Source organism: Oncorhynchus mykiss, chromosome 1 (genome assembly GCF_057628025.1).
Source record: "Oncorhynchus mykiss isolate SJ-2025 chromosome 1, ASM5762802v1, whole genome shotgun sequence".
Taxonomy (NCBI): Eukaryota; Metazoa; Chordata; class Actinopteri; order Salmoniformes; family Salmonidae; genus Oncorhynchus; species Oncorhynchus mykiss.
The window spans coordinates 46,575,976-46,603,410 of record NC_143022.1 but is presented as its reverse complement, the minus strand read 5'-3'; the positions used below and the strand labels follow the sequence as shown (position 1 = coordinate 46,603,410).

Sequence of the window (27,435 nt, the reverse complement as noted above, 5' to 3'; positions counted from 1 at the left end):
ATAGGTCAACTTTTGTACTATGGGGGATAGTATATTGATAAAGGCTAGTGATGTTTCTGTTCATTAGGCCTATTCATCTGACAAAAAATAAATGACATTTCTTCCTATAACGTCAATATTCGCCTCGGAATTGGATAAGGAAGTGCGCAGTTGCGTCCCTGATGTGTCCGTCTTCACTTGTAGCCTGTGAGAAAGACCTGTGTGAGAGGTGCTTCGGCACGCAGCCGGGAGAAGGGAATTATAATTGTTATATTCAGTCCAAGGGCACAACGGCCCCTGGCCGTAAAAGGCATGGATTTTTTATGGGGCATTACAGCCACACAAAGGGGATGCAGCCGGGAAAATCGAGGCATTATCAAATGTTTTTCAAATTGTGAATGAGAGACTGAAGAAGTGTTTACCACCTTCGCATTAAACTAAGCAGAGTTCATGGCTTTCATGCAACTTTTTTCAAATCATCAATAGAGTCGCATCATGCAGCCTTAGAATGTATTAATAATCTAAACATATATCCCAACATTTGAATCACAACTAAAAGTTACATAAATAACTCTAAATTAAGCATATACATGTTTCTTTGTTCACTGCTCAACACAGAATAGCCTCATGTGCACACTCAAATCGTTTGGAGAAAATATATTGTGCATTTTATTCAGCTATGTTCAAATGTATTCTTCATACTATGAAATAATGCCACGGAATCCTAAGCAAATATTGTCTGCTAAATGAACAAGTGTAGCCCACAGCCATATGGCAAAGCCAGATCAGGGCCTAACATAAGGACAACTCAGAATATGCTGTTCTGTTCTACATATCATGCATATCACCTCCACTTCACTGATACTCAACACTGGGGCCCCACAAGGAGGAGTGCTCAGCCCCCTCCTGTACTCCCTGTTCACCCATGACTGCGTGGCCATACACGCCTCCAACTCAATCAACAAGTTTGGAGACGACACAACATTAGTAGGCTTGATTACCAACAATGACAAGACAGCCTAAAGGGAGGAGGTGAGGGCCCTGAGAGTCTGGTTCCGGGAAAATAACCCCTCGCCCAACGTCAACAAAACAAAAAGGAGCTGATCGTGGACTTCAGGAAACAGCAGAGGGAGCACCCCCCTATTCACATCGATGGAACCGCAGAGGAGAAGGTGGAAAGCTTCAAGTTCCTCGGCGTACAGATCACGGACAAACTGAAATGCTCCACCCACACATACAGTGTGATGAAGAAGGCGCAACAGCGCCTCTTCAACTTCAGGAGGCTGAAGAAATGTGGCTTGGCACCTAAAACCCTCACACACTTTTACAGGTGCCCAATTGAGAGCATCCTGTCGGGCTGTATCACCGCCTGGTACGGAAACTGCACCGCCCGCAACAGCAGGGCTCTCCAGAGGGTGGTGCTGTCTGCCCAATGCATCACCGGGGGCAAACTACCTGCCCTCCAGGACACTTACAGCACCCGATGTCACAGGAAGGCCAAAAAGATCATCAAGGACAACAACCACCAGAGCCACTGCCTGTTCACCCCGCTATCATCCAGAAGGCGAGGTCAGTACATGTGCATCAAAGATGGGACCGAGAGACTGAAAAACATCTTCTATCTCAAGGCCATCAGATTGTTAAATACTATTAAAATAGCCATCACTAGCACATTAGAGGTTGGACTAATAAACAAAAGGTTGCAAGTTCAAATCCCTGAGCTGACAAGGTACAAATCTGTTGTTCTGCCCCTGAACAAGACTGTTCCTAGGCCGTCATTGAAAGTAAGATTTTGTTCTTAACTAGTTAAATAAAGGTAAAATAAAATAAAACTTCAACCCTTTTGTTGTGGCTAGTCAAAATAAATTCAGGAGTAAAAATGTGCTTAACAAGTCACATAATGAGTTGCATGGACTCACTCTGTATGCAATAATAGTGTTCATCTCTGTACCCGACACATCCAGATAATTGTAAGGTCCCTCAGTCGAGCAGTGAATTTCAAGCACAGATTCAACCACAAAGACCAGGTAGGTTTTCCAATCCCTCGCAAAGAAGTGCACCAATTGGTAGATTTTTTATTTTAAAGCAGACATTGAATATCCCTTTGATCATGGTGAACTTATTAATTACACTTTGGATGGTGTATCAATACAATTATAAAAGTATCCTTCCTAACTCAGTTGCCAGAAAGGAAGGATATCGCTCAGGGATTTCACCATCAGGCCAATGGTGACTTTAAAACAGTTAAGAGTTTAATGGCTGTAACAGGGGAAAACTGACAATGGATCAAAAACATTGTGTTGTAGTTACTCCACAATACTAACCTAACTGAGAGAGTAAAAAGAAGGAAGCCTATACAAAATACAAATATTCCAAAACATGCATCCTGTTTGCAACAAGGCATTAAAGTAACACTGCAAATAATGTGCCAAAGCATTTCACTTTTTGTCCTGAATAAAAAGTGTTGTGTCAAATCCAATACAACCATATTACTGAGTACCACTCTCCCAATTTCAAGCATGGTGGTGGCTGCATCGTGTTATGGGTATGCGTTACGGACTGAGGAGTAAAAAAAAATGTGAAGGGAGCTAAGCACAGGCAAAATCCTAGCGGAAAACCTGGTTCAGTCTGCTTTCCACCAGGGACAGAGAATAATTCACCTTTCAATGACCTAAAACTCAAGGCCAAAGTTCTACTTAGAGCTTCTTTAACAGCAACGATATCGGTGTACCTATACCGGGATGGTTGATGCTAACGTGCGCTAGTGTGACTAGAATGACGTAAGTAACAGCAAACTTTCCAGGACATAGACATGTCTTATATGGGCAAAAAGTTTAAATTCTTGTTAATCTAACTGCACTCTACCATTTACAGTAGCTATTACAGCGAAAACATACCATGCTATTGTTTGAGGAGAGTGCACAACAACAAAAACGTATCACAGCAACTGGTTTGATACATTCACCTCCGAAGGTAAATAATGTACTTGCATTCAGTAATCTTGCTCCGATTTGTCATCCTGAGAGTTCCAGAGATAAAATGTGACAGTTTTGTTTGATAAAATCAATTTTTATAGTCAAATGTAGGAACTGGGTTATACAGTTTGAACTCGTGCTGCCTCTGGCTCCACACCCACCTCGCCCAGCCATCTAGATGTGTGAAAGTTAGTGTATAAGCTAATGATCCATCATGTATGACATTCCTGGAAGTGTGTCAACTAAAAGTTGTATCATATCATTTCTGTATGTTCTTTATAGTTAGAAAATGTATAGAAAATGTATCAATTGCAGTATTGCAATGCTTCACTGGAACAATCTGAAACTTTGCACACACTGCTGCCATCGAGTGGGCAAAATCTAAATTGCGCCTAAACTGCAATATTATATTATGGCCTTTCTCTTACATTTCAAAGATGATTGAACAATTTTGGGGGGGAATATGCATGTTTTTTTGTTTGTATTATCTTTTACCAGATCTAATGTGTTATATTCTCCTATATTAATTTCCACAAACTTCAAAGTGTTTCCTTTCAAATTGTATCAATAATATGCATATCCTTGCTTCAGGTCCTGAGCTACAGGCAGTTACATTTGGGTATGTCATGTTAGGTGAAAATTTTAAAAAGGGTCAGATCCTTAAAAGGTTTTAAAATCTATGGAAAGACAAATGCTTGTCTAGCAATGATCAACAACGAATTTGACAGAGCTTGAAGAATTTGTAAAAATATATATATATTTTTTAAATGGGCAAATATTGTACAATCCAGGTATGGAAACCTCTTAAAGAACCTACCCAGAAAGACTCAAAGCTGTAATCGCTGTCAAAAGGTGTTTCTAACATGTATGGACTTATGTATGAATACTTATGTACATGAGATATTTCTGGATTTAATTCTCAATAAATGTGCAAACGTTTCTAGACATGTTTTCACTTTCTCATTATTGGGTATTGTGGATGGGGGAGAAAAAAAACATGTTGAATTCAGGCTGTAACACAACACAATGTGAAATAAGTCAAGGGGTATGAATACTTTCTGAAGGCACTGTATATAAAGGCGGCATCATTGGTAGTAGGCCTATGTTGGAATGTTTAAGACATTAAATGTACTATTAGAATAATAAATTAGGCATATACAGCTAGCTAGCCCCTATTGATCTAGCAAGGTTTTGAGTTTCCACTGTCCTCAGATGTTGATTAGCCTCAAGTCAAGTGAAACCTTAACAGAAACAAAACATTTTATTTGCAGGAGGGGAAATTGCATTGACCAAATGATTTGTTTCCAATTATTAACCGGCAGTAGGTACGAGGTAACACTATCCCATATTCTGTGGCTAAGTTTAGTTTAGTTTATTAATTTGACCATTTTAAAAAACAAGCACACATACAACTTGAAAAAGCCATACATGCACATGATTAAAATCATTGAGGATAACACACAAAGTCTGGGAATTATTTCCATTGTGGTCCTCTTGAGACAAGGTGGCTAGGCAAGATCGAACACAGTATGGCAGTGAAGTAATAAAACAAAAACAGAGAAGAAAAACATCTAATCGATCCAGTTACATCATAGGAGTTATTCATATGGGCACAGAAGACAAACATATTTTTACTTTATGTTTAAAGCTGCCCAGAGAAGACGTTGTTTTTAATGGGCAGAGTCAACTCATTCCATTCTGAGGCTCCAGTATACAAGAAAGTACCTTTCCCAGCATTACTCCGGAACCTGTATAAGCACACATCAGCAACACCTGATCTGGTGCTATGATTGTGTGCATTCCTAACACGAGGAAAGTAATCAGTTAGATATCTGAGCGCAGGACCATAAATACTCCTGTAAACCAAACCTAGTCTAATCTGGGACACCCAAGCCTCAACAGGCAGAGAGTTTAGTTCCTGAAACAAGCTCTTGCCTATGTGAGTACGTGAACTCACCTTCAATACTACCCTGATCAGATTATTCTGGGCAATCTGGACCGTCCCCTTCATAAATTTAGATAAGCCCCCAAACCAGGAAGTACTAGCATAGTCAAAATGGCATTGAATGAGGGCAGTAGCTAGCACATTCATGGAGTCCTTATCAAGCAGCTTGGACTTTCTAGCCAAAAACGTAGTCCTGGCATTAACCTTCCCTAGCACTTTATTGGCCATGCTCACACATCTTTCATTTCGTTAATATACATAAAAACAGCAGAGGCCCAAGCACGCTCCCCTGCAGAACGCCACAACTCATTGTTTCCGCCTGAGACAGTGAAACATTAACCTCTACTACTTGCTCCCTACCTGATAAATAGGACTTTACCCAGCCTAGAGGGATACTGCTTAACCCCAGTGCCTCCAGTTTGGAGATTAAGACAGTGGTTAACTGTATCAAAGGCCTTCTGTAGTTCAAGCAGTACCATTCCACACAGATTTACCTCATCAATCTCTTTCCTGAGGAAGTCAGTCAAGTAAAGTTGACATGAATCAGTGGAGTATGTTTTTCTAAAAACCCGACTGAAAATCATACATCAGACCCTGTTTGTTAACATGTTCCTACATTTGCTCATGTACAACTCTCTCCAGGATCTTTGATGTTACACAGAGGATAGATACAGGCCTATAATTCCCAGGGTCAGACTTTATCCCCCTCTTATACAGAGGTATAACTTTAGCTTGTTTCATGTTCCTGGGAAAGGTACCTTGTTCAAGAGAGAGATTAACGATATGCGTAATACAAGGGCCAATTTGCTCAGCAGAATCTATAAGAAACCTTGCAGGAATATTATCCAGGCCTGTGGCTTTGGAGCATTTAAGCTCTGCCAGCATACTGACTAGTTTGGCTGTTGCTACCTTTGCAAAAGGAAGAGAGTTTGGCTGAACCCCTAACTCTACATAATACTTCTGGACTTGGTTGCTTCCATACAAACCAGAACTGGTGGGCAGCTTGCTAACCAGCTTGCTGGCAACAGAAGTAAAAAAAATATAAAAAAATAAAAAGAGTTGAATTTATTGGCAACCTCTACTTTTTCATATACCATCTCCCTCCTGATGTTCAGTCCAATACTGTTTAGTTTGTTTTTGGTAGTACTACCACAGCCTAGTTCCTTAAATGATTTGCAAAGCTTTTTAGGGTAATTTTTGTTCTCAATTGTTTTCTCAAAGTAAACCCTCTTAGCTTCATCCATCCTGCTCTATGCTTAATTTCTGTTCAAGGCAATCAGGCTAGTTTGTTACTTGGTTGATTCCACCTACTATGACATCATCTTGGTTGGTTGTCCCTACTATTACATCATCTTTGACATAATGACATCGATGATTTCCCAGACCTGGAACAAACTTTAAAACAGTTCTTGAGCTGTGTTTATCAGATCATCTGCAGAGATATAGCTCGTCAACGATTGTATTGGTGTGTATTCTCCCAAAAATTGTTATTCTACGGAGAATGTTATATAAATACCAGAATTAGTATAATACCCTCCAATATTCTATATGTGCATCTTATGATGCTATTTTGGTTGCTATAACATTTGGTTTGAAGTGACATTGGGCATGATTATTGAAGCATCCTGCCATGGGCCCTACCACTCCCATTGTTTCACTAGTAGCGATGCTAACGCTGGCTAAGTGTTTTCAACTTGAATGTGAAAAGATTGATCCGCTAAAGGTTCCTTAATGAGATACCAAATAAAACAGATTTTAGCATTGAAGGTAGAGTTTTGTTGTGATCATCTTACGAGAATACTATAGTACACTGTTTCTATGTCTTTTTCAATGTGCTATGGGAAGGGTTTCTATAAATAACCCATTGATGATCAAGTTGTCACCTGCAAAACATAAGGCAAGTTCACAACGGTTAACCCACAGTTTCCCAAACTCGGTCCCCGGGACCCCAAGGGGTGCATATTTCGTTTTTGCCCTAGCACTACACAGCTGATTCAAATAATTCAATCTTGATGATTAGTTGATTCATCTGAGCACCCCTTGGGGTCCCCGAGGACCGAATCTGGGAAACACTGGGTTAGCCCCTTTTAACAATTGATCAAATGCAAAACAGTCCAATGATTGCATATTGCTATAAGTCTCAAACAAATTACATTAGATTTTCATCTCTCAGCAGTGCATCTCGTAATTTATGCTACAAACCATTGTGCCCAGACAGGAACTATTGAACTCCAATACCAGAGGGCCCTAAACCTAAATCCCTTAAATAATTCATTTAATTTGATAATTAAATCTCTTCACTCAGATAGGAATGATTTATTGCAGACTGTTTACCCTGCACACATGTTTGCCTTTGTGCAGTGTGCTCAGGAGTGTGGGTCAAATAGGCTGTGAGGCCTATGTGACCTGTGCTCGGATTCTGTAAAGGTACTTCAGGGAGCGTTCACAATGTGTTTTACCTGCTGCTGGTTTGAAAGTAGAATCAAAACTTTCCCAAAGTCACAAGTATCAATATTGTCCACATACTGTTTGTAATGAAATAGCCATTTATTTTACATTACAACAAAGTGTGAAACTTTTAGATAGGATTGATCATTTTCAATTCCATGCACAGAAGGTATCCAATATAAAAAAAAAATGGGCATGTGTACGTGTTAGACATTTCATGGGTCTTTATTCGGTAGAATTATATCCGTAAGAGTTCTCAGCAGAAAGCATTGGATATGAATATAGGTAAAAACAACACATTCTTCTAAAAACATCTGTTTTTGAACCGTCTGTGTAGGGTAGACGGAGGCTGAAGCAGCTGTGGTAGTAAATTATTATGTATAGCTGAGTATCCTTGCTGACTTGTCTCCAGCTAAGCAGCTCTGGCATGTGAGGCCTGGCTCAGTGTGCTGTAGTAAGGACAAGCACTCTAACCTGACAGAACAGCTAACACTCCGCGTTGCCTGTCCCACCTCCCTTGGGGCATCTTCCCGGTAATATTCACTCCACCCTCCCAACTGAATTAAACATGTGTTTACAGCAAGTGCGCATCATGCCTTGGTTATTGTGCTTAACATTTCTGTAATTCACGTTTTATTGCGGATTTGAAGTGGTGTCTATAAAGGGGCAAATCAAATGGACCAATAAAATAAGAAGCTGATAAAAATCGATGTGGCTTCTCATAGATTTACGACGCAACATTTCCCTCAGGGTCAAACACAGTTCAATATCTCGAAAGATCCCTTATAAATAATTCTCAGCTCCTGACTGTCCGTTTCAGATTAAATCTCTCTCTCGTCATAAAGGACCTCTGGCTTCAAAAACACACACTAAGCTTTCCACTGGATGTTAAAGCAGGAGTCCTTGTGCCCTCCCAAGAGGCAGTTCCACAACTTTTGATCAAACAGCGACCGGCAGCATTACTTTGGTGGTCCACTACTCCACAGTGACAGTTATTCATGGGATTGTAGGTTGAATACTAACTAACCACTCTCTGTTCTTCAGTTACCATCACTACCTTCTGGAAACAAAGCTTGGTAGATCATTATTTGGGTTCCTGGATCCTTTCACAGCATTATAAGGCTGCGTTGAGACAATGACTTATCAATGATCCAAGCCCAGCTCAGTTAATCCTTACCATTATGTCCCGGAGTTGTCATGATGCTTCAACAAAATGTACATTATCCCAGGTGCATTGGTAGACACAATGTAAGTAACCTAATTTATGTCCCTCTAACTGCCCTGAATGCCTCTGCTGATCCTACAGCTATTGTATGCAGTTATCATGTGCATATGAGCAAGAGTTATACTGTTAGCACTGAGGTGGTGTGCCCTAGTAGGAAGTCCACTTTGTGCAGCTCACCCTGCACTAACATAAATAAAAAGAGCATGTCTACTTCTGCTAAGCTTCCCAGTAAAGAAATTGAAATAATCAAACATCCCAGAAAAGTGCTAAAAATAGCCCATGTTAAAATATGTAGCTTAAAACCTCAAGATCCGCCCCTTTTTTAAATTCTTGCCTAAAATGACATACCCCAAATCTAACTGCCTGTAGCTCAGGACCTGAAGCAAGGATATGCATTTGAAAATAAACACTTGTACATCTGTGGAAATGTGAAATTAATGTAGGAGAATATAACACATTGGATATGATAAAAAGATAAAACCTGCATTTTTTTGTACCATCATCTTTGAAATGCAAGAGAAAGGCCATAATGCATTATTCCAGCCCAGGCGCAATTTAGATTTCGGCCACTAGTGTATGTGCAAAGATTTAGACTGATCCAATACAGAATATTGTATCAAGACTACCCAAAATGTTCCTAATTGGTTTATTAATACATTTCATTTCATAATTGTGCACTTTCCTCAAACAATAGCATCGCATTATTTCACTGTAATAGCTACTGTAAAGTTAGATTAACAAGAATTTAAGCTTTCTGCCCATATCAGATATGTCTATGTCCTGGGAAATGTTCATGTTACTTACAACCTCATGCTAATCACATTAGCTTAACTGTCCTGTGGGGGGAACATACCGATCCTGTAGTTAAGAAACAAGGTTCATAAAATCAATGATGTGCTAGTAACAGATGACATTCATATTTGTACGATCTCTGAAACTCACTTAGAACACCTTTGGTGATACAGTGGTAGCAATACAGTGGTTCCTCCAATAAAAGTTTTGTGATTATGCTGCGGGACTTAGAGGTAATCTGTGGTTTACTACGGTACCCTGCATCACCACTTCATTGCTCCAGACCAGCGCAAGGGGGAGTTAGAGCACTGATTATGCTTTTGGGTCCTACTGTGTCTCTAACTGACAATGAATGGGCGACATAAACCTAAATAGAAACTGATACTTTTGCACGACTTCAGTATTACTTAAATTGTTGTTACACTAAGATTTTTATTATTTTATTAGGACTTTTTTCTCTCTTTCTGTAGTACTGTAGCCCACTCCCGACCAGTTACATTGTACAGCGCCTGAGTGGTGCAACAGTCTAAGCGGTGTTGCTATATATGCAGGTTCGATACCCGTGCCGGCCGCCACCCGGAGACCCGTGAGGCGGCTTTTGGTTTAAATTTAGAATCCTCCAATCCTCTAAAATGTAATTATTGGCGGGGAGTAATGTCATATTTTTCGATATGCTGTAGGCCTACCGTAGGGGACATGAGTCTCACTAGTGTTGAGTAATGTGCTGTTAAAAGTGGTGTAGGTCTTATTTATTTAAAGAGCATATTGAAGTTAGAAGCAATAGGATTTGAAGCAATAGCCTACAACTATTTTAGCACTGTTTCCCGCTGCTCTAAAACAAGCATGGGGACTGGTCTTGATAAATCAATGAGATTTTATTCTGACTAAATCTCTGTTTGGGTATTGGTTAGACTACAATTATACAATTAGGGTGTTGAAATGTTATGCTCTTAGTGTAACCTTTATTTAACTAGGCAAGTCAGTTAAGAACAAATTCTTATTTACAAGGACAGCCTACTCCTTCCTCCCCACCTTGGAATTGAACCCCGGTCTCCCGCAGGACACGGGGATTCTTTAGCTAAATAGCCAAGTACTGAAGCCTACTCCCAAACCTCACGTTGTACAGTGCCATATTTTCCGTTCCATCCTAACAGAAACCCAAAGGGTTTTACGTTTTTCTTGGAATAGAAACACTAATATGAATCAAAATAATTAAGCAACATTTCTTAAAATCAGTCCCATATACTACGTTCTTCCAATTTTTAAAATGTTATTCTCTTGTACAGCCACTAATGAAAGGCTATTAAATGTTTCTCAAAGATGCCCGATGGTGGTCAAACTAGATTTAATGGCACCAGTGGTTCACACTTAAATAACGTGTCATAGAATTCTGCAGCACCATGCAAGCTGCGCAGCAATACGCTGCAACTTTTAAAGGACAAACCGCTGTACATGGTTATAACAGAAAATACAGAAATGCCAATGGTGGAGGTGTTCCTGTAAAGCTTAGAGATGGCTACAGCTTTATCTGCCTCATCTAAAGGCCATTCTTGACGGAAGCTCCTATGGACCACCAAGTGCTAACAGTCAGTATCTGGATAACTTGTGTGAAATGCTTGATAATGTATGTGATATCAACAGACCGGTATATTTTCTGGATGATTTAGGTTATCACTCAACCTACCAGGGTATTTACAAAGAGCACAGGAATGAAATCATATATATGTATTAATGCTGTAGAAATTTGGTTGAAAGCCGTATCCAAATCCATCGGATATAGTTGACTTATCTAGGAAACCAAAGTTCCAAAGGCTGGCCTTATATTGTGTATAAGAGGTCATACAAGAAGTTCTGTAGTGAATCCTACAGCATGTTGTTGATGTACTTATGAAATTGCTTAGTCCAGTTACTAATAAACATGCACCTATTAAAAAAATGACTGTAAAAACTTAAATTCCTGTATATTGATGAGGAATTAAAAAATGGTATGGTTGAGAGGGATGAGGCAAAAGGAATCGCAAATAAGTCTGGCTGCACAACCAATTGGCGGCAGGTAGCCCAGCGGTTAGAGCATTGGACCGAAAGGTTGGAAGATCGAATCCCTGAGCTGACAAGGTAAAAATAAATATGTTGTTCTGCCCCCGAACAAGGCAGTTAACCTGTTAGAGCTCTAGGGGCGCTATTTCATTTTTGGATAAAAACCGTTCCCGTTTTAAGCGCGATATTTTGTCACGAAAAGATGCTCGACTATGCATATTCTTGACAGTTTTGGAAAGAAAACGCTCTGAAGTTTCAGAATCTGCAAAGATTTTGTCTGTAAGTGCCCCAGAACTCATTCTACAGGCGAAACCAAGATGATGCATCACCCAGGAATTAGCAGAATTTCTGAAGCTCTGTTTTCCATTCTCTCCTTATATGGCTGTGATTGCGCAACGAATGAGCCTACACTTTCTGTCGTTCGCCCAAGGTCTTAGCAGCATTGTGACATATTTGTAGGCATATCATTGGAAGATTGACCATAAGAGACTACATTTTCCAAGTGTCCGCCTGGTGTCCTGCGTCGAATTCGGTGCGCAATTGCCAGCTGCTTCTACTTTACCATTTGATTCAGGGGAGAAAGCATGTGTCCAAGAACGATGTATCAATGAAGAGATATGTGAAAAACACCTTGATGATTGATTCTAAACAACGTTTGCCATGTTTTCAGTCGATATTATGGAGTTAATTTGGAAAAAAGTTCGCGTTTTGAGGACTGAATTTTCGGATTTTTTTTGGTAGCCAAATGTGATGTATAAAACGGAGCTATTTCTAATACACAAGGAATCTTTTTGGAAAAACTGAGCATCTGCTATCTAACTGAGAGTATCCTCATTGAAAACATCAGAAGTTCTTCAAAGGTAAATGATTTTATTTGAAGGCTTTTATGTTTTTGTTAATGTTGCGTGCTGGATGCTAACGCTAATGCTAACGCTAATGCTAACGCTAAATGCTAACGCGAAATGCTAACGCTAGCTAGCTACTTTTACACAAATGATTGTTTTCCTATGGTTGAGAAGCATATTTTGAAAATCTGAGATGACAGTGTTGTTTACAAAAGGCTAAGCTTGAGAGATGGCATATTTATTTCATTTCATTTGCGATTTTCATAAATAGTTAACGTTGTGTTATGCTAATGAGCTTGCTGATAGATTTACACAATCCTGGATACAGGGGTTTTTTCATAGCTAAACGTGACGCAGAAAACGGAGCGATTTGTCCTAAACAAATAATCTTTCAGGAAAAACTGAACATTTGCTATCTGAGAGTCTCCTCATTGAAAACATCTGAAGTTCTTCAAAGGTAAATGATTTTATTTGAATGCTTTTCTGTTTTTTTGTGTAAATGTTGCCAGCTGAATGCTAATGCTAAATGCTACGTTAGCCATCAATACTGTTACACAAATGCTTGTTTTGCAATGGTTGAGAAGCATATTTTGAAAATCTGAGATGACAGTGTTGTTAACAAAAGGCTAAGCTTGAGAGCTAGCATATTTATTTCATTTCATTTGCGATTTTCATGAATAGTTAACGTTGCGTTATGGTAATGAGCTTGAGTCTGTATTCACGATCCCGGATCCGGGATGGGGAGATCAGAAAGGTTAACCCACTGTTCCTAGGCCGTCATTGAAAATAAGAATTTGTTCTTAACTGACTTGCCTAGTTAAATAAAAAAGGTAAAAAAAATAATGATGCCCAGCATAAGACTTGTTCTAATCATAGTCACACACCTCATGTAACCTAGCTCATAAGGTATATATGTGTTAATACGTTTTGTATCACAACTAAAGTGGCCAAATAACTTCCTAAAATTAAGCAGAATCCGCTTTACAATGGTGTAGAATCTAACTGGCATACATGAGCAGCCCGTGAGTTTCAAGTTTGGGGAAGATCATTTTCACCATAAAAATGCACCTTTATCATAAAAGCATTACATGCATAATCACATTTGTGGTCACTTTTGATAATGGTGTTTTCCTGCTAATGGAACATTCAAGCTTATAGCCTACTGCCATGTGCGCATTGCTGAAATAGCCTAATAGATTATCAACATTTAAAGCTAAACGTTCTCATCCGTTGTGTCATCTACATTGAGTACATTTTTTGGGTGAATGCTAGTGGTTGTATTAATTTGAGATCTTTCGCATCCCACAACTGTCCCAGACAATGTTTGGAATATTTATTTTATCACACGGAATATATAAACTTTTGTACTATGGGGGATAGTAAATTGAACAGCTTTTGCTGTTCAGTAGCCTACTCATCTTGTTGGCTGACGAAAAGTAGATGCGGACAGTTCTTCTAACAGCTTCAACGTGCACTTCGGAATTGGCTATGGACGAATGCAGTTGTGTCCCTGATGTGTCTGGCAGGTTGCATAAGGTTTAATGACACTTTTTTATTTTCAAGTCCTCCTACTGTATTAATCCAGATGTTCCTACCACGATAACACGTCACTCATTTGACTGTCTTTGAATCTAAACATTCCTCTCACTATTAAAAATGAGGGGCCCTTATTTGAACCTTGAGGAACACCTAATTGTGATGCTCTCAACATTACAAAAAGGCCAAAGAAGTACATTTTCAGTGTGATCATGAGGGTGACATTAGGCCTAATTAGAGAGATTTAATGCCAGCGTCTGCAGTGGAGAACAAGGAGAGTCGTTAGGCGATGTTCATTTTTCTCGCCTAACGTGTTTAATGAGACCGGGTTCAATGACCTACTATGGCTTTTCATATGGCGCTGACGTTTTTTGGCAACACTCCGTAATGAGTATCAAGGCCACTTGAATGCAGGCCGGTGAACCACACTTTTAACCCACTAACAGGCCAATCTCTTCATATCTGCTCCTCTTCTCGAAATGCTCAACAGCCGAATGCAGTGTCTTATTAGCCTGGTTCATCTACCACATTTGTAACTTTGCTAGTGACCAGTGTCGGAGGTAACAAGTTACAAAGTAACGCTTTACAGTAGTATTACTTTTTCCTCTAATAAGTAATATAATAGAGTACTGTTCCAATTTGAGTAATAGTACTACAGTTACTGATCAAAGATATGCAGTCATTATTTCATTACTTTTGTTTTCATTCCCTTCCTAATCTAATGAAAGTTAATGATCCAAATAAATATTTGTGCTGGGTTGACGGTAGCTGGGTGGTACTAAAAACAAATTAAAAAAAAGATGACCATGGTAAAATATACGGTGTCCGATAAATATATATAGCATGTACAGTGCCTACGGAAAGTAATCTGATCCCTTAATATTTTCCACATTTTGTAACATTAAAGCCTTATTCTAAAATGGATTAAATGTTTTTTTTCTCAGAAATCTACACAATATACCCCATAATGACAAAGCGAAAACAGGTTTAGACATTTTTGCAAATGTATTTAAAAAAAAACAGAAATACCTTATTTACATAAGTATTCAGGCCCTTTGCTAGGAGATTGGAAATTGAGCTCAGGTGCATTCTGTTTTTATTTGCTATTTGGTATTTTATTAGTATCCCCATTAGCTGTTACAAAAGCAGCAGCTAACCTTCCTGGGGGCCACACAAAACATGAAACATAATACAGAATGACATAATGCAGAACATCATTAGACAAGAACAACAAGGACAGAACTACATTCATTTGTATAAAGGCACACATAGCCTACATATCAATGCATACACAAAACTATCCAGGTCAAATAAGGGAGAGGCATTGTGCCGCGAGGTGTTTCTTTATCTGTTTTTTTTTTAAACAAGGTTTGCTGTTTATTTGAGCAATATGAAATGGAAATGGAAGGCTCCATATAATACCGTACGTTTTCTTGAATTTGTTCTGGATTTGGGGACTATGAAAAGAACCCTGGTGGCATAAGCGTGTGTGTCAGAGCTGTGTGTAAGTTGACTAAGCAAACAATTTGGGATTTTCAAAAGTGATGCAGTCAACTCTTAGCTAAGAGAGACTGGCATGCATAGTATTAATATTAGCCCCCTGATTACAATTAAGAGGAAAATGTGCCGCTCTGTTCTGGGCCAGCTGCAGCTTAACTAGGTCTTTCCTTGCAGCACTGGATCACACGACTGGACAATAATCAAGATTAGACAAAACTAGAGCCTGCAGAACTTGCTTTTTGGAGTGTGGTGTCAAAAAAGCAGAGCATCTCTTTATTATGGACAGACCTCTCCCCATCTTTAAAACCACTGAATCTATATGTTTTGACCATGACAGTTTACAATCTAAGGTAACGCCAAGTAATTTAGTCTCCTCAACTTGTTCAACAGCCACACCATTCATTACCAGATTCAGCTGAGGTCTAGCACTTAAGGAATGATTTGTACCAAATACAATGCTCTTAGTTTTAGAGATGTTCAGGACCAGTTTATTACTGGCCACCCATTCCAAAACAGACTGCAACTCTTTGTTAAGGGTTTCAGTGACTTCATTGGCTGTGGCTGCTGATGCGTATATGGTTGAATCATCAGCATACATGGACACACACACTTTGTTTAATGCCAATGGCAGGTCATTGGTAAAAATAGAAAAGAGTAGAGGGCCAAGAGAGCTGCCCTGCGGTACACCACACTTTACATGTTTGACATTAGAGACACTTCCATTAAAGAAAACCCTTTGAGTTCTATTAGATACTGTAGATAGCTCTGATATGGCAGAGGTTGAAAAGCCATAACATGTTTTCTCAACAACAGGTTATGGTCAATAATATCAAAGGCTGCACTGAAAACTAATAGTACAGCTCCCACAATCTTATTATTATAAATTTCTTTCAACCAATCATCAGTCATTTGAATCAGTGCAGTACATGTTGAGTGCCCTTCTCTATAAGCATGCTGAAAGTCTGTTGTTAATTTGTATACAGAGAAATAGCATTGTATTTGGTCAAACACAATTTTATACAACAGTTTGCTAAGAGCTGGCAGCAAGCTTATAGGTTTGCTGTTAGAACCAGTGAAGGCCGCTTTACCACTCTTGGGTAGCGGAATTACTTTGGCTTCCCTCCAGGCCTGAGGACAAACTTTCCTCTAAGCTCAGATTTAAAATATGACAGATAGGAGTGGCTAGAGAGTCAGCTACAATCCTCAGTAGCTTTCCATCTAAGTTGTCAATACCAGGAGGTTTGTCATTATTGATTGTTAACAATCATTTTTGCATCTCCCACACTAACTTTACAAAATTCAAACTTGCACTGCTTTTCTTTCATTATTTTTGTAATTTTTTATACATTAAACATAATTGCTCATTGTTTGTCGTGGGCATTTCCTGCCTAAGTTTGCCCACTTTCCCAATGAAATAATCATAAATATAATTGCCAACATCAAAATGGTTGTGATTAGTAAGCCATCTGATTCAATGAAAGATGGAGTTGAATGTCTTTCTGCTTATAATTTTCTGCCCATAAGTACACCAAAGTTTTTTTCCATCATTCTTTATATCATTGATCTCGGTTCATAATAAAGTTTCTTCCTCTTTTTGTTGAGTTTAGTCACATACCTTCTCAATTTGCAGTAAGTAAGTCAGTCAGATGTACAACCAGACATATTAGCCACTCCTTTTGCACCATCTTTTCTCAAATCCTCATCAATCCATGGAGCCTTAACAGTTCTAACAGTTAGTTTCTTATTGATCATCCTTGAGATGTTTCTACAACTTGGAGTCCACCTGTGGTAAATTCAATTGATTGGACATTTTTTGGAAAAGGCAAGCACCTGTCTATATAAGGCCCCACACTTGACAGTGCATGTCAGAGCAAAACCAAGCCATGAGGTCTTTGGAATTGTCTGTAGTGCTACGAGACAGGATTGTGTCGAGGCACAGATCTGGGGAAGGGTACCAAAACATTTCTGCAGCATTGAAGGTCTCCAAGAACACAGTGGCCTCCATCATTCTTCAAAAAATGGAAGAAGTTTGGAACCACCAAGATTTTTCCTAGAACTGGTCGCCCGGCCAAACTGAGCAATCGGGGGAGAAGGGCCTTGGTCAGCGAGGTGACCGAGAATCCATAGAGTTCCTCTATGGAGATGGAAGAACCTTCCAGAAGGACAACCATCTCTGCAGCACTCCACCAATCAAGCCTTTATGGTAGAGTGGCCAGACGGAAGCCACTCCTCAGTAAAAAGGCACATGACAGCCATCTTGGAGTTTGCCAAAAGGCACCTAAAGACTCAGACCACGAGAAACACATTTCTCTGGTCTGATGAAACCAAGATTGAACTCTTTGGCCTGAATGCCAAGTGTCACGTCTGGAGGAAACCTAGCACCATCCCTACGGGGAAGCATGGTGGTGGCAGCATCATACTGTGGGATGTTTTTCAGTGGCAAGAACTGGGAGACTAGTCAAAATCGAGGGAAAGATGAACGGAGCTAAGTACAGAGAGATCCGTGATGAAAACCTGCTCCAGAGCGCTCTGGACCTCAGATTGGGGATGAAGGTTCACCTTCCAACAGGACAACAACCTAAGCACACAGACAAGACAACGCAGGAGTGGCTTCGGGACAAGTCTCAATGTCCTTGAGAGGCCCAGCCAGAGCCCGGACTTGAACCCGATCGAACATCTCTGGAGAGACCTGAAAAAAGATGCTCAGCTACCCATCCAACCTGACAGAGCTTGAGAGGATCTGCAGAAAAGAATGGGAGAAACTCCCCAAATACAGGTGTGCCAAGCTTGTAGCGTCATACCCAAGAAGACTTGATGCTGTAATCGCTGCCAAAGGTGCTTCAACTAAGTCCTGAGTAAAGGGTATGAATACTTATGTAAATGTCATATTTCTGTTTTTATTTTAATCAATTTTCAAAATATTCTTAAAACATGTTTTTGCTTTGTCATTATGGGGTATTGTGTGTAGATTGATGAGGGGGGGGAACTTTTTCATAAATTTTACAATAAGGCTGTAAAGTAACAAAAATGTGGAAATACTTGTGAATACTTTCCGAAGGCACTGTATAAACTGGAAGTAGAAGCCTAAATATTGTTGTCCATTCGTTTAATCCATTTAGGAGAGGAATGGTAGGAGAAGACAGGAGTAGCCGTTACCTGAGTAAACAGCCAGGCGAGCTTCATGCGCTTGGCTGTGGCGTAGCTGCACTCCAGGAGCCGCGGCCGGTTATTCACATCCACCAGGCACTTGTTGTCATCGTCATCGATGGTGGGGCTCAGGACCCCCAGGTGAAGCTGATGTGAGTTTGTGTAGTACACGTTCTGGAGAAGGAAAATACAAAAAAGGACAAGTACCAGATGAGTGTCAAGCAAACAGAATGGAACAAGGAACAGAAATGGCATCTGAATGGAGGCACTGAAGGCAAGCATCATGGAGGTAATTGGGTGGGATTATGTTTGTCTGTCACAAACAAGACATTTAGAGAAGCAATTATCCAAATATAAAGCAACGTTTGAGCCTTTAATCTGTGATCTCGTATCCTGGAAGCGTATAGCGGACGTGGGATACGGTGATAAGTGGTTATTAAACAGGAGTCGGTCTATAGATTGACATTCCTTTCCAACAGAAGGCTTAATGGTGTTTCCTCACCATTCAGAGCTGGTGACAGAATCTCATTAGTCTGAATCCCTGTGAAGAGAGGACTCTGTCCTGCGTTACCTGCCAGGTCCTTTGATGGGTCCTAATGGTGTTTATTGTAATAAAGCCACAGCTTGAAGTGTTTACACACTTTACAAAAAAACTTGTAATTCAAAAGAACAAGTAGTAGAAAGGAATTCATAAAAATGCATACATTGATGGACATTTTTCCAATACAATTTGTAGTTTCACTTTACAATAAGTGTCCCTAATATCATCCAATTACATGGTACATCGGTAAAGTGAAATTACAATGTAGGTACTGCACTTGTTGGTACATAGCAAACCTGTTATTCCTGTACAACGGTTTGTGGCATGCACTCATTCAAGGATTGACAAATACAATTATGATATACTGGGTGAGTGTAGGTTTAGCCACAATTAAATATAGTTTGCTGTGCAATCTAATGCACAAAAATGACAAATACCATTCAAATTCGTCGCTGACCATGACAGTGGCCATCTCTTTCACACAGCCAGCCACATTAAAATGCTTTCCGATAAGAAAGAGGAATCTAGTGGAGTGATTATTTACAGAGGCTTAATTGTAGTGGGACATCCTAATTGCTGGTGTTTGGCAGCCCCACCTGTTCTAACAGTGAAGAGGTGGTGGCAGGACAGAGACAACAGCTGTGCTGAATAAAATAGCCATGTTATCTCCATATGTGATGAAGAGGTTTCTCAGTGTGGGCTGAGCAAGGAGGTTAACCCTAGCAGCTGGGATGGGGAGTGAAGAGAGAGGGGACATCACTATAGTTAGCAACATGGCTCAGAAATACAGATATGCATCTGTTGGTCACAGAGACCTTAAACTAGTAGCCAGCTTATCTTCATGATGTGTTGTTCCTTCTCTCTTTCTAGAAGCAATCAGTTACAAGGCAAAAATACAGATTGAGGCCTTCAATCAAACTGAGGACTGAGAAATATATGTGCACCAGACAGGTCAAGGTTTCTTGCATGCATGGCTTTGAGATGTAAGTTGGGTTGTTTGGATGACCCAATTGCTGGGTTGCAGGCATTGGGTCAATAGTTGTGTTGTGTAACTACATCAAGTTTGGGTTGTTGGTGCTGGGTCATTAAGGTTGGGCAATGGATATTTGACCCAGCCAGTGGGTTAATTCTCCTGCCACAAGCGCATGAAGTCCACAGAATACTTGCAAGTATTCTAGTTCTAATGCGATTCAGTGACTGACGAGTGGAAACCGGCATTGTTATTTCGACAGACTAAGGGTGTTTTGGCTGAATTAAATCCTTGAAAACGGTATGCAACAAAATGTTACGAATTATACATTTGATGGTAATTCAGGTTATAGGTTGTCCTATCATAATCAGGTAGGTAGCGTTACCTAGCTAGCCATTTTCTTTGCTCATAGCTGACACTTCTTCTGGACTGTCTCGGACATTGTTTCACATGTTAGCTGGCTAGCTAGCTAAGTTAACATGGTTAGATTTGACATATTCTAATTTAACCAAGCTATATGCTGGCTTGTCTCATGCTCGCATGGTGATTGATTGAGTTAGCTAGTGTTACTGTACTGGTTTTCAATGGTCTCTGACAGTGGGAGTATTAGTCGAACTTGTGAAGTTGAGGAAGATGGATGCAAATTCTATTAGCTAGCTAACGTTAGAGTTTACCTTACATTTTAGTTTAGCTAGCTAGCTATGTTTCTAATATTTCTGTACTTAAATGCAGAGGTCAAGGCCAATGAATGGACAACAATGTAAAAATAAACTGAATGAGTGGAACCTGGCCTCTGATTCCAAAGCCTTCCTGATTCCATTGAACCTGGCCTTCCTGATTCCATTTATTTTTGAAAGTGGGGACAGAGCTTTGGGAAGGAAAGAAACACTGATTTTCATTGACCCTGTGGAAAAACAGCATCTACGTCTTCCACATTGTCATTGATAACCAATAGTACAGCCTTAATGGAAACATAAAACATTACAACTTCACCAGAGCCTCTTAACAACTATGCAGCCACTTTGGGACTAGTTACAGTACATGCACAGCTACCATAGATTGTCTGGCATTCATTTCACCATACTTGCTTTATTGGTAATTTCACAGACATTCTGTCACAGTGACCAACCTGACACACAATACACACATATTACAGGCTGGGAGCAGCTCATGGGCACTTCGGGACAAAGAGCCTTGCTTAAAAAGGCACAACGGCAGTAGTTAGTATCCAGAGATATTGTAGCTGGTAAACCTTTGGCTGACGGATCACTCTTTGCCAATTTCCCTGCAGACAGCTTGGGGGTTCGAATATCAGCCTGCCTTTCTAACCACAAAACTACTAACGCCTCTATTAATTTTGCGCTTTCCTCACTCCCTTGCCTTTGTACAACTATTTGATCTGGCTTATCAACCCTTCCCTCAAAGTATTTAATTTAGAAATGTGGTTGAAACTTTCCCTTAAAATCTCCCCCCTAGCAGTTAAGCCTAGCGGTTAAGAGTGTTGGGCCAGTTACGGATAGGTCGCTGGTTTGAATCCCCGAGCTAGCAAGGTGGACAAATCTGCCATTCTGCCCATGAGCAAGGCAGTTAACCCCCAACAACAGCTACTGCTGCCCGGGTGCCAAAGACGTGGCGGTCAATTAAGGCCCCCCCCCTTCCCACCCCCTCCCCACCCCCTCTCTGATTTAGAGGGGTTGGGTTAAATGCAGAAGACACATTTTGGTTTACTACATTCAGTTGTGCAACTGATTAAGTACCCGCTTTCCCTTTTACCCTCTCATTTGGAACGGAAGAGATGGACCAGGAAACGCTCTTGCTTTTGGACGACTCGACTATAGCCTGAAGTTAAAGAAGAACATAAAAATCTTACATGCAGTGAGTGTTCTGTAAATTACACCTTTTTTTTAATACACGAGGGGAAGTCCTCGAGACACAGACATGAATACTTAGGACTGTGGACACACCAAGCTTGAGCAGTAGCTGGGTCTTGCCAGGTACATGTTGAAAGATTTATGTATTTTGAAAACTGATTGTTAAAAGGAATTTATAATTAATTGAATACTTTGTGCTCACAACAGAGTCAAATGTGAGAGGGTAGCCCAGATGACCAAGTGGCTGAACATCTGGCCGGCAAACCAGGTTGCAGAGTACACAAAGGAGGCCGTGATCCAGAGGGCTCAGTGGACCAGACAGAATGGGGCCAAGACAGTCAGAGAGTATCCGTGTCTGCTTGATACTCCAGGCATGGTGGGTCATTTTCACAAAAACAGACTTTAATTTGATTCTGTTTTCTAGGATTAACTAGCCTGGGCTGGGGAAGAAACGTTTTTTGACCTTGAAGACTGATCCAGTTACCTTTTATTTAAATCGGAAGCCTAATTATCTGCATGCTTCCCGAGTCGTAGTGGGAGGACAACAACATATCATTGCGTGAGTTTCCGCCGCCATTTCTCGCACAATTCATTTAAAATGACACAAAAATATCCCACCATGTCAACATTTAAAAAAAAAAAAAAATCTTTAGCCATTTATAGAATTGTACTGGGATTTTATGTTTCCATCAGCCCAGTCGTGACTTTTTTCATGCATCAGAATTCATCTGCATGAAATGGTTGACTGGAAACGTGGTTAGTGTTGTGTAAATTAACCTTTGAGCCCCAGCCTCAAATGAATGAAAGATGTAGGCATCAAACAGAGATTGGATGTTGATGTAAATAGCTAAATTAATTGTGTGTGGTGGCATTGTCAGTGTGCCTCGATGGTTTGCACAAGTCCTTATAATCTAAAAATCACATGATTTCACTAAGGTGGAGGTGACCAGACCATACCCATTTGCGTTGGCTCTTGGGAACTGCTCACAGGTGTTTACAGTCATTAGTGGACTGGCATTGGAGCAAGATGCACTGCTTGGGGCACTGGATGTGTCCTATTATGTGTTTGATTTTATAGTTAGCTTTTCTATGCCTTTGTTCCTGCTTTTTGCCTATTGTACGGATTGTGGCTCGTTTTCCTTTAGTTCAATTACTGAAGCGCATTCTGGTATGCTTTCATTCTTTCACACGAATTTACTTTTAATACAAATGGTCGATTTTGGAGATTGTGAAAAGTGCTTTATGAACGAAAAACACTTATTAAGTAATGAGTCATTAATCCATGTCCTTAGTAGAGTGACATTCAAATGTAATATTTTACACTTGTTCTGTGTAACAATGTTTTAACTCTATCCAAATGTAGACCATTATTGTATGGCAAAACAGCATGGTGTGTGTGTGTGTGTGCGTGTGTGTGTGTGCTGTCACCTAAGATATCCGAAGTGTGCCAAAGAATGTGATCATCTATTGATTAGCTCTGGCATCAGAGCTATCAGACAGATATGTGTTAATACCACTTAAGACAGACAATGTCACACACACACACACATGCTTTGTTTTTCTCAGATTGCAATCTGTGTGCACACCAAGTTCAACTGAGGCATTAGTCTGATGTTTGGACCTTAGAGAATATGACTCTATTCTAATAAGCATTCCTAGCTTATGAAATATTATCTTGTGAAATATACTGACCAAAAAAATGAAACGCAACATGTAAAGTATTGGTCCCATGTTTCATGAGTTGAAAGAAAATATCCCAGAAATGTTCCATATGCACAAAATGCTTATTCGTTTACATCCCTGTTAGTAAGCATTTCACATTTCGCCAAGATAATCCTTCCACCTCACAGGTGTGGCATATTAAGAATCTAATTAAACAGCATGATCATTACACAGGTGCACCTTGTGCTGGTGACAATAAAAGGCTACTCTAAAATGTGTAGTTGTGTCACACAACACAATGCCAGAGATGTCTCAAGTTTTGAGGAAGTGTGTAATTGGCATGCTGACTGCCGGAATGTCCACCAGAGCTGTTGTCAGAGAATTGAATGTTAATTTCTCTACCATAAGTCAACTCCAATCTTTGTTTTAGAGAATTTGGCAGTACGTCCAACTGGCCTCCCAAACGCAGACCACGTGTAACCAAGCCAGCCCAGGACCTCCACATCTGGCTTCTTCAACTGCGGGATGATCTGAGAACAGCCACCCAGACAGCTGATGAAACTGTGGGTTTGCACAACCAAATAATTTCTGCACAAACTGTCAGAAACCATCTCAGGGAAGCTCACCTGCGTGCTCGTCGTCCTCACCAGGGTCTTTACCTGACTGCAGTTCGGTGTCGTAACTGACTTCAGTGGTCAAATTCTGACCTTCAATGGCACGCTGGAGAAGTGTACAATTCACAGATTAATTCCGGTTTCAACTGTCCCAGCAAATGGCAGACAGCGTATATGGTGTCGTGTGGACGAGCGGAAGTGTCCCATGGTGGCGGTGGGGTTACGGTATGGGCAGGCATAAGCTACGGACAATGAACACAATTGCATTTTATAAATGGCAATTTGAATGCACAGAGATACAGTACCGTGACGAGATCCTGAGGTGGTCACACCAGATACTGACTGGCTTTCCGATCCACGCCCCTACCTTTTTTTAAAAGGTATCTGTGACCAACAGATGGATGTCTTTATTCCCAGTCATGCCCTAATGAATTTGACAATTTACTGATTTCCTTATATGAACTGTAATTCAGTAAAATCTTGGAAATCTTTGCATGTTGCGTTTATATTTTTGTTCAGTGTAATAAAGACATTAGGGCTTTGTTTCAATGTATGTTCTGAAATGCAGGCAATAGAAATTCATTACTTGAAATTCAACATTGTATATTGATTGTGAGGGGGTGGGATGGTAGAGTAAGCAAAAATATTCAAGAAAAATTGAAATTAGGATTACATAAATTACCCAGCTGCTGGGTCAATCCCCCAACCCAATGTGCTTGGTTTGTCACAACCCAGCAATATAGACTAATGTCCCCAAAAATTGGGTTAAGCGCTCAACCCAAAGGACTGGGTTAGAAGCACTACCCAAACCCGCTGTGTTGAATTAACCCAATGCTGTGTTAGCCCAATATTGACCCAGCACTGGGTAGTCAAATATGAATTGCCATATTAGGCATAACTGAATTTCTATGCCAAAATATAAATTGTTTTCACCGATTGTTTTCAGTATCCTAATTTTGTTTTCTGATAGTTTCAGGACAGCCATCTCCAAAGTTCACTCAAAAGGCAATAGTTCTGGACTGGGTTTGATTTCGTTTTTTGTTGTTTTAAATATTCAAATGTTGTTAATTATCTTTTAAACTTCCATTCTTAATCTATTGCTCAGTTATCACCTGGCTCATAATTAATTATGTAGTTGTCCCTTTAAAACAGCCTAAGGTCAACATCCCCATATTGTTCACATTTCTCCCATGTAAAAAAATATTCAGTCTTTGCTATTTTCTTCATTACCACACAGATTATTTAAAGTTGTATTGGATTTATTTGAGACATGGAATGCATGTTGTTTAGTATATTTACTACATTTATTTTTTTTCTCTGTGAAGTAAGTTCATATTAAAGTAATTATTTGGTTTATTTACAGTGCATTCAGAAAGTGTTCAGACCCCTTTACTTTTTCCACATTTTGTTACAGCCTTCTTCTAAAATGGATTAAATATATTTTTTCCCCTCAATCTACACACAATATCCCAGAATGACAAAGCAAAAACAATTTTTTTAAATAAATCTTTACAAATGTAAAAAATAAATAATTATATACACCTTACTTACATAAGTATTCAGACCCTTTCCTATGAGCTCAGGTGTATCCTGTTTCCATTGATCATCCTTGAGATGTTTCTATAACCAGACAGAGATGGCCGCCTCGCTTCGCGTTCCTAGGAAACTATGCAGTTTTTTGTTTTTTTACGTGTTATTTCTTACATTAGTACCCCAGGTCATCTTAGGTTTCATTACATACAGTCGAGAAGAACTACTGAAGATAAGATCAGCGTCAACTCACCATCAGTACGACCAAGAATATGATTTTCGCGAAGCGGATCCTGTGTTCTGCCTTTCAACCAGGACAACGGAATGGATCCCAGCCGGCGACCCAAAAAAACGGCTCCGTAAAAGAGGGAAACGAGGCGGTCTTCTGGTCAGACTCCGGAGACGGGCACATCGTGCACCACTCCCTAGCATTCTTCTCGCCAATGTCCAGTCTCTTGACAACAAGGTTGATGAAATCCGAGCAAGGGTAGCATTCCAGAGGGACATCAGAGACTGTAACGTTCTTTGCTTCACGGAAACATGGCTCACTGGAGAGACGCTATCGGAGGCGGTGCAGCCAGCGGGTTTCTCCACGCATCGCGCCGACAGAAACAAACATCTTTCTGGTAAGAAGAGGGGCGGGGGCGTATGCCTTATGGCTAACGAGACGTGGTGTGATCACAGAAACATACAGGAACTCAAATCCTTCTGTTCACCTGATTTAGAATTCCTCACAATCAAATGTCGACCGCATTATCTACCAAGAGAATTCTCTTCGATTATAATCACAGCCGTATATATTCCCCCCCAAGCAGACACATCGATGGCTCTGAACAAACTTTATTTGACTCTTGCAAACTGGAATCCATACATCCTGAGGCTGCATTCATTATAGCTGGGGATTTTAACAAGGCTAATCTGAAAACAAGACTCCCTAAATTGTATCAGCATATCGATTGCGCAACCAGGGCGGGAAAAACCTTGGATCATTGTTATTCTAACTTCCGCGACGCATATAAGGCCCTGCCCCGCCCTCCTTTCGGAAAAGCTGACCACAACTCCATTTTGCTGATCCCTGCCCTACAGACAGAAACCAAAACAAGAAGCTCCCACGCTGAGGTCTGTCCAACGCTGGTCCGACCAAGCTGATTCCAGACTCCAAGACTGCTTCCATCACGTGGACTGGGATATGTTTCGTATTGCGTCAGATAACAACATTGACGAATACGCTGATTCGGTGTGCGAGTTCATTAGAACGTGCGTTGAAGATGTTGTTCCCATAGCAACGATTAAAACATTCCCTAACCAGAAACCATGGATTGATGGCAGCATTCGCGTGAAACTGAAAGCGCGTCCCACTGCTTTTAATCAGGGCAAGGTGACTGGTAACATGACCGAATACAAACAGTGCAGCTATTCCCTCCGCAAGGCTATCAAACAAGCTAAGCGTCAGTATAGAGACAAAGTAGAATCTCAATTCAACGGCTCAGACACAAGAGGTATGTGGCAGGGTCTACAGTCAATCACTGACTACAAGAAGAAAACCAGCCCAGTCACGGACCAGGATGTCTTGCTCCCAGGCAGACTAAATAACTCCCTCAGAGCATGCGCAGACCAGCTGGCCGGTGTGTTTACGGACATATTCAATCAATCCCTATACCAGTCTGCTGTTCCCACATGCTTCAAGAGGGCCACCATTGTTCCTGTTCCCAAGAAAGCTAAGGTAACTGAGCTAGCACTCACTTCCGTCATCATGAAGTGCTTTGAGAGACTAGTCAAGGACCATATCACCTCCACCCTACCTGACACCCTAGACCC

At 40.4% G+C, this 27,435-nt stretch overlaps 1 protein-coding gene and 1 long non-coding RNA gene across 4 annotated transcripts in view; one reads left to right on the top strand and one right to left on the bottom strand.

The window, feature by feature from the left end:
* galnt18a (UDP-N-acetyl-alpha-D-galactosamine:polypeptide N-acetylgalactosaminyltransferase 18a) overlaps window positions 1-27,435 on the bottom strand; it is a 102,373-nt gene that overhangs the window by 20,452 nt on the left and 54,486 nt on the right. For all 3 annotated transcript variants that reach the window (XM_036978266.2, XM_036978259.2, XM_090232285.1), the window contains one exon: window positions 18,439-18,603. In XM_036978266.2, coding sequence (XP_036834161.1) covers window positions 18,439-18,603 — 165 coding nt within the window. The remainder of the gene's footprint in view (window positions 1-18,438; window positions 18,604-27,435) is intronic.
* LOC149985519 (uncharacterized) overlaps window positions 12,130-27,435 on the top strand; it is an 86,790-nt gene continuing 71,484 nt past the window's right edge. The window contains exons 1-2 of the long non-coding RNA XR_016495342.1: window positions 12,130-12,261; window positions 12,642-12,703. This is a non-coding gene — a long non-coding RNA (uncharacterized LOC149985519). The remainder of the gene's footprint in view (window positions 12,262-12,641; window positions 12,704-27,435) is intronic.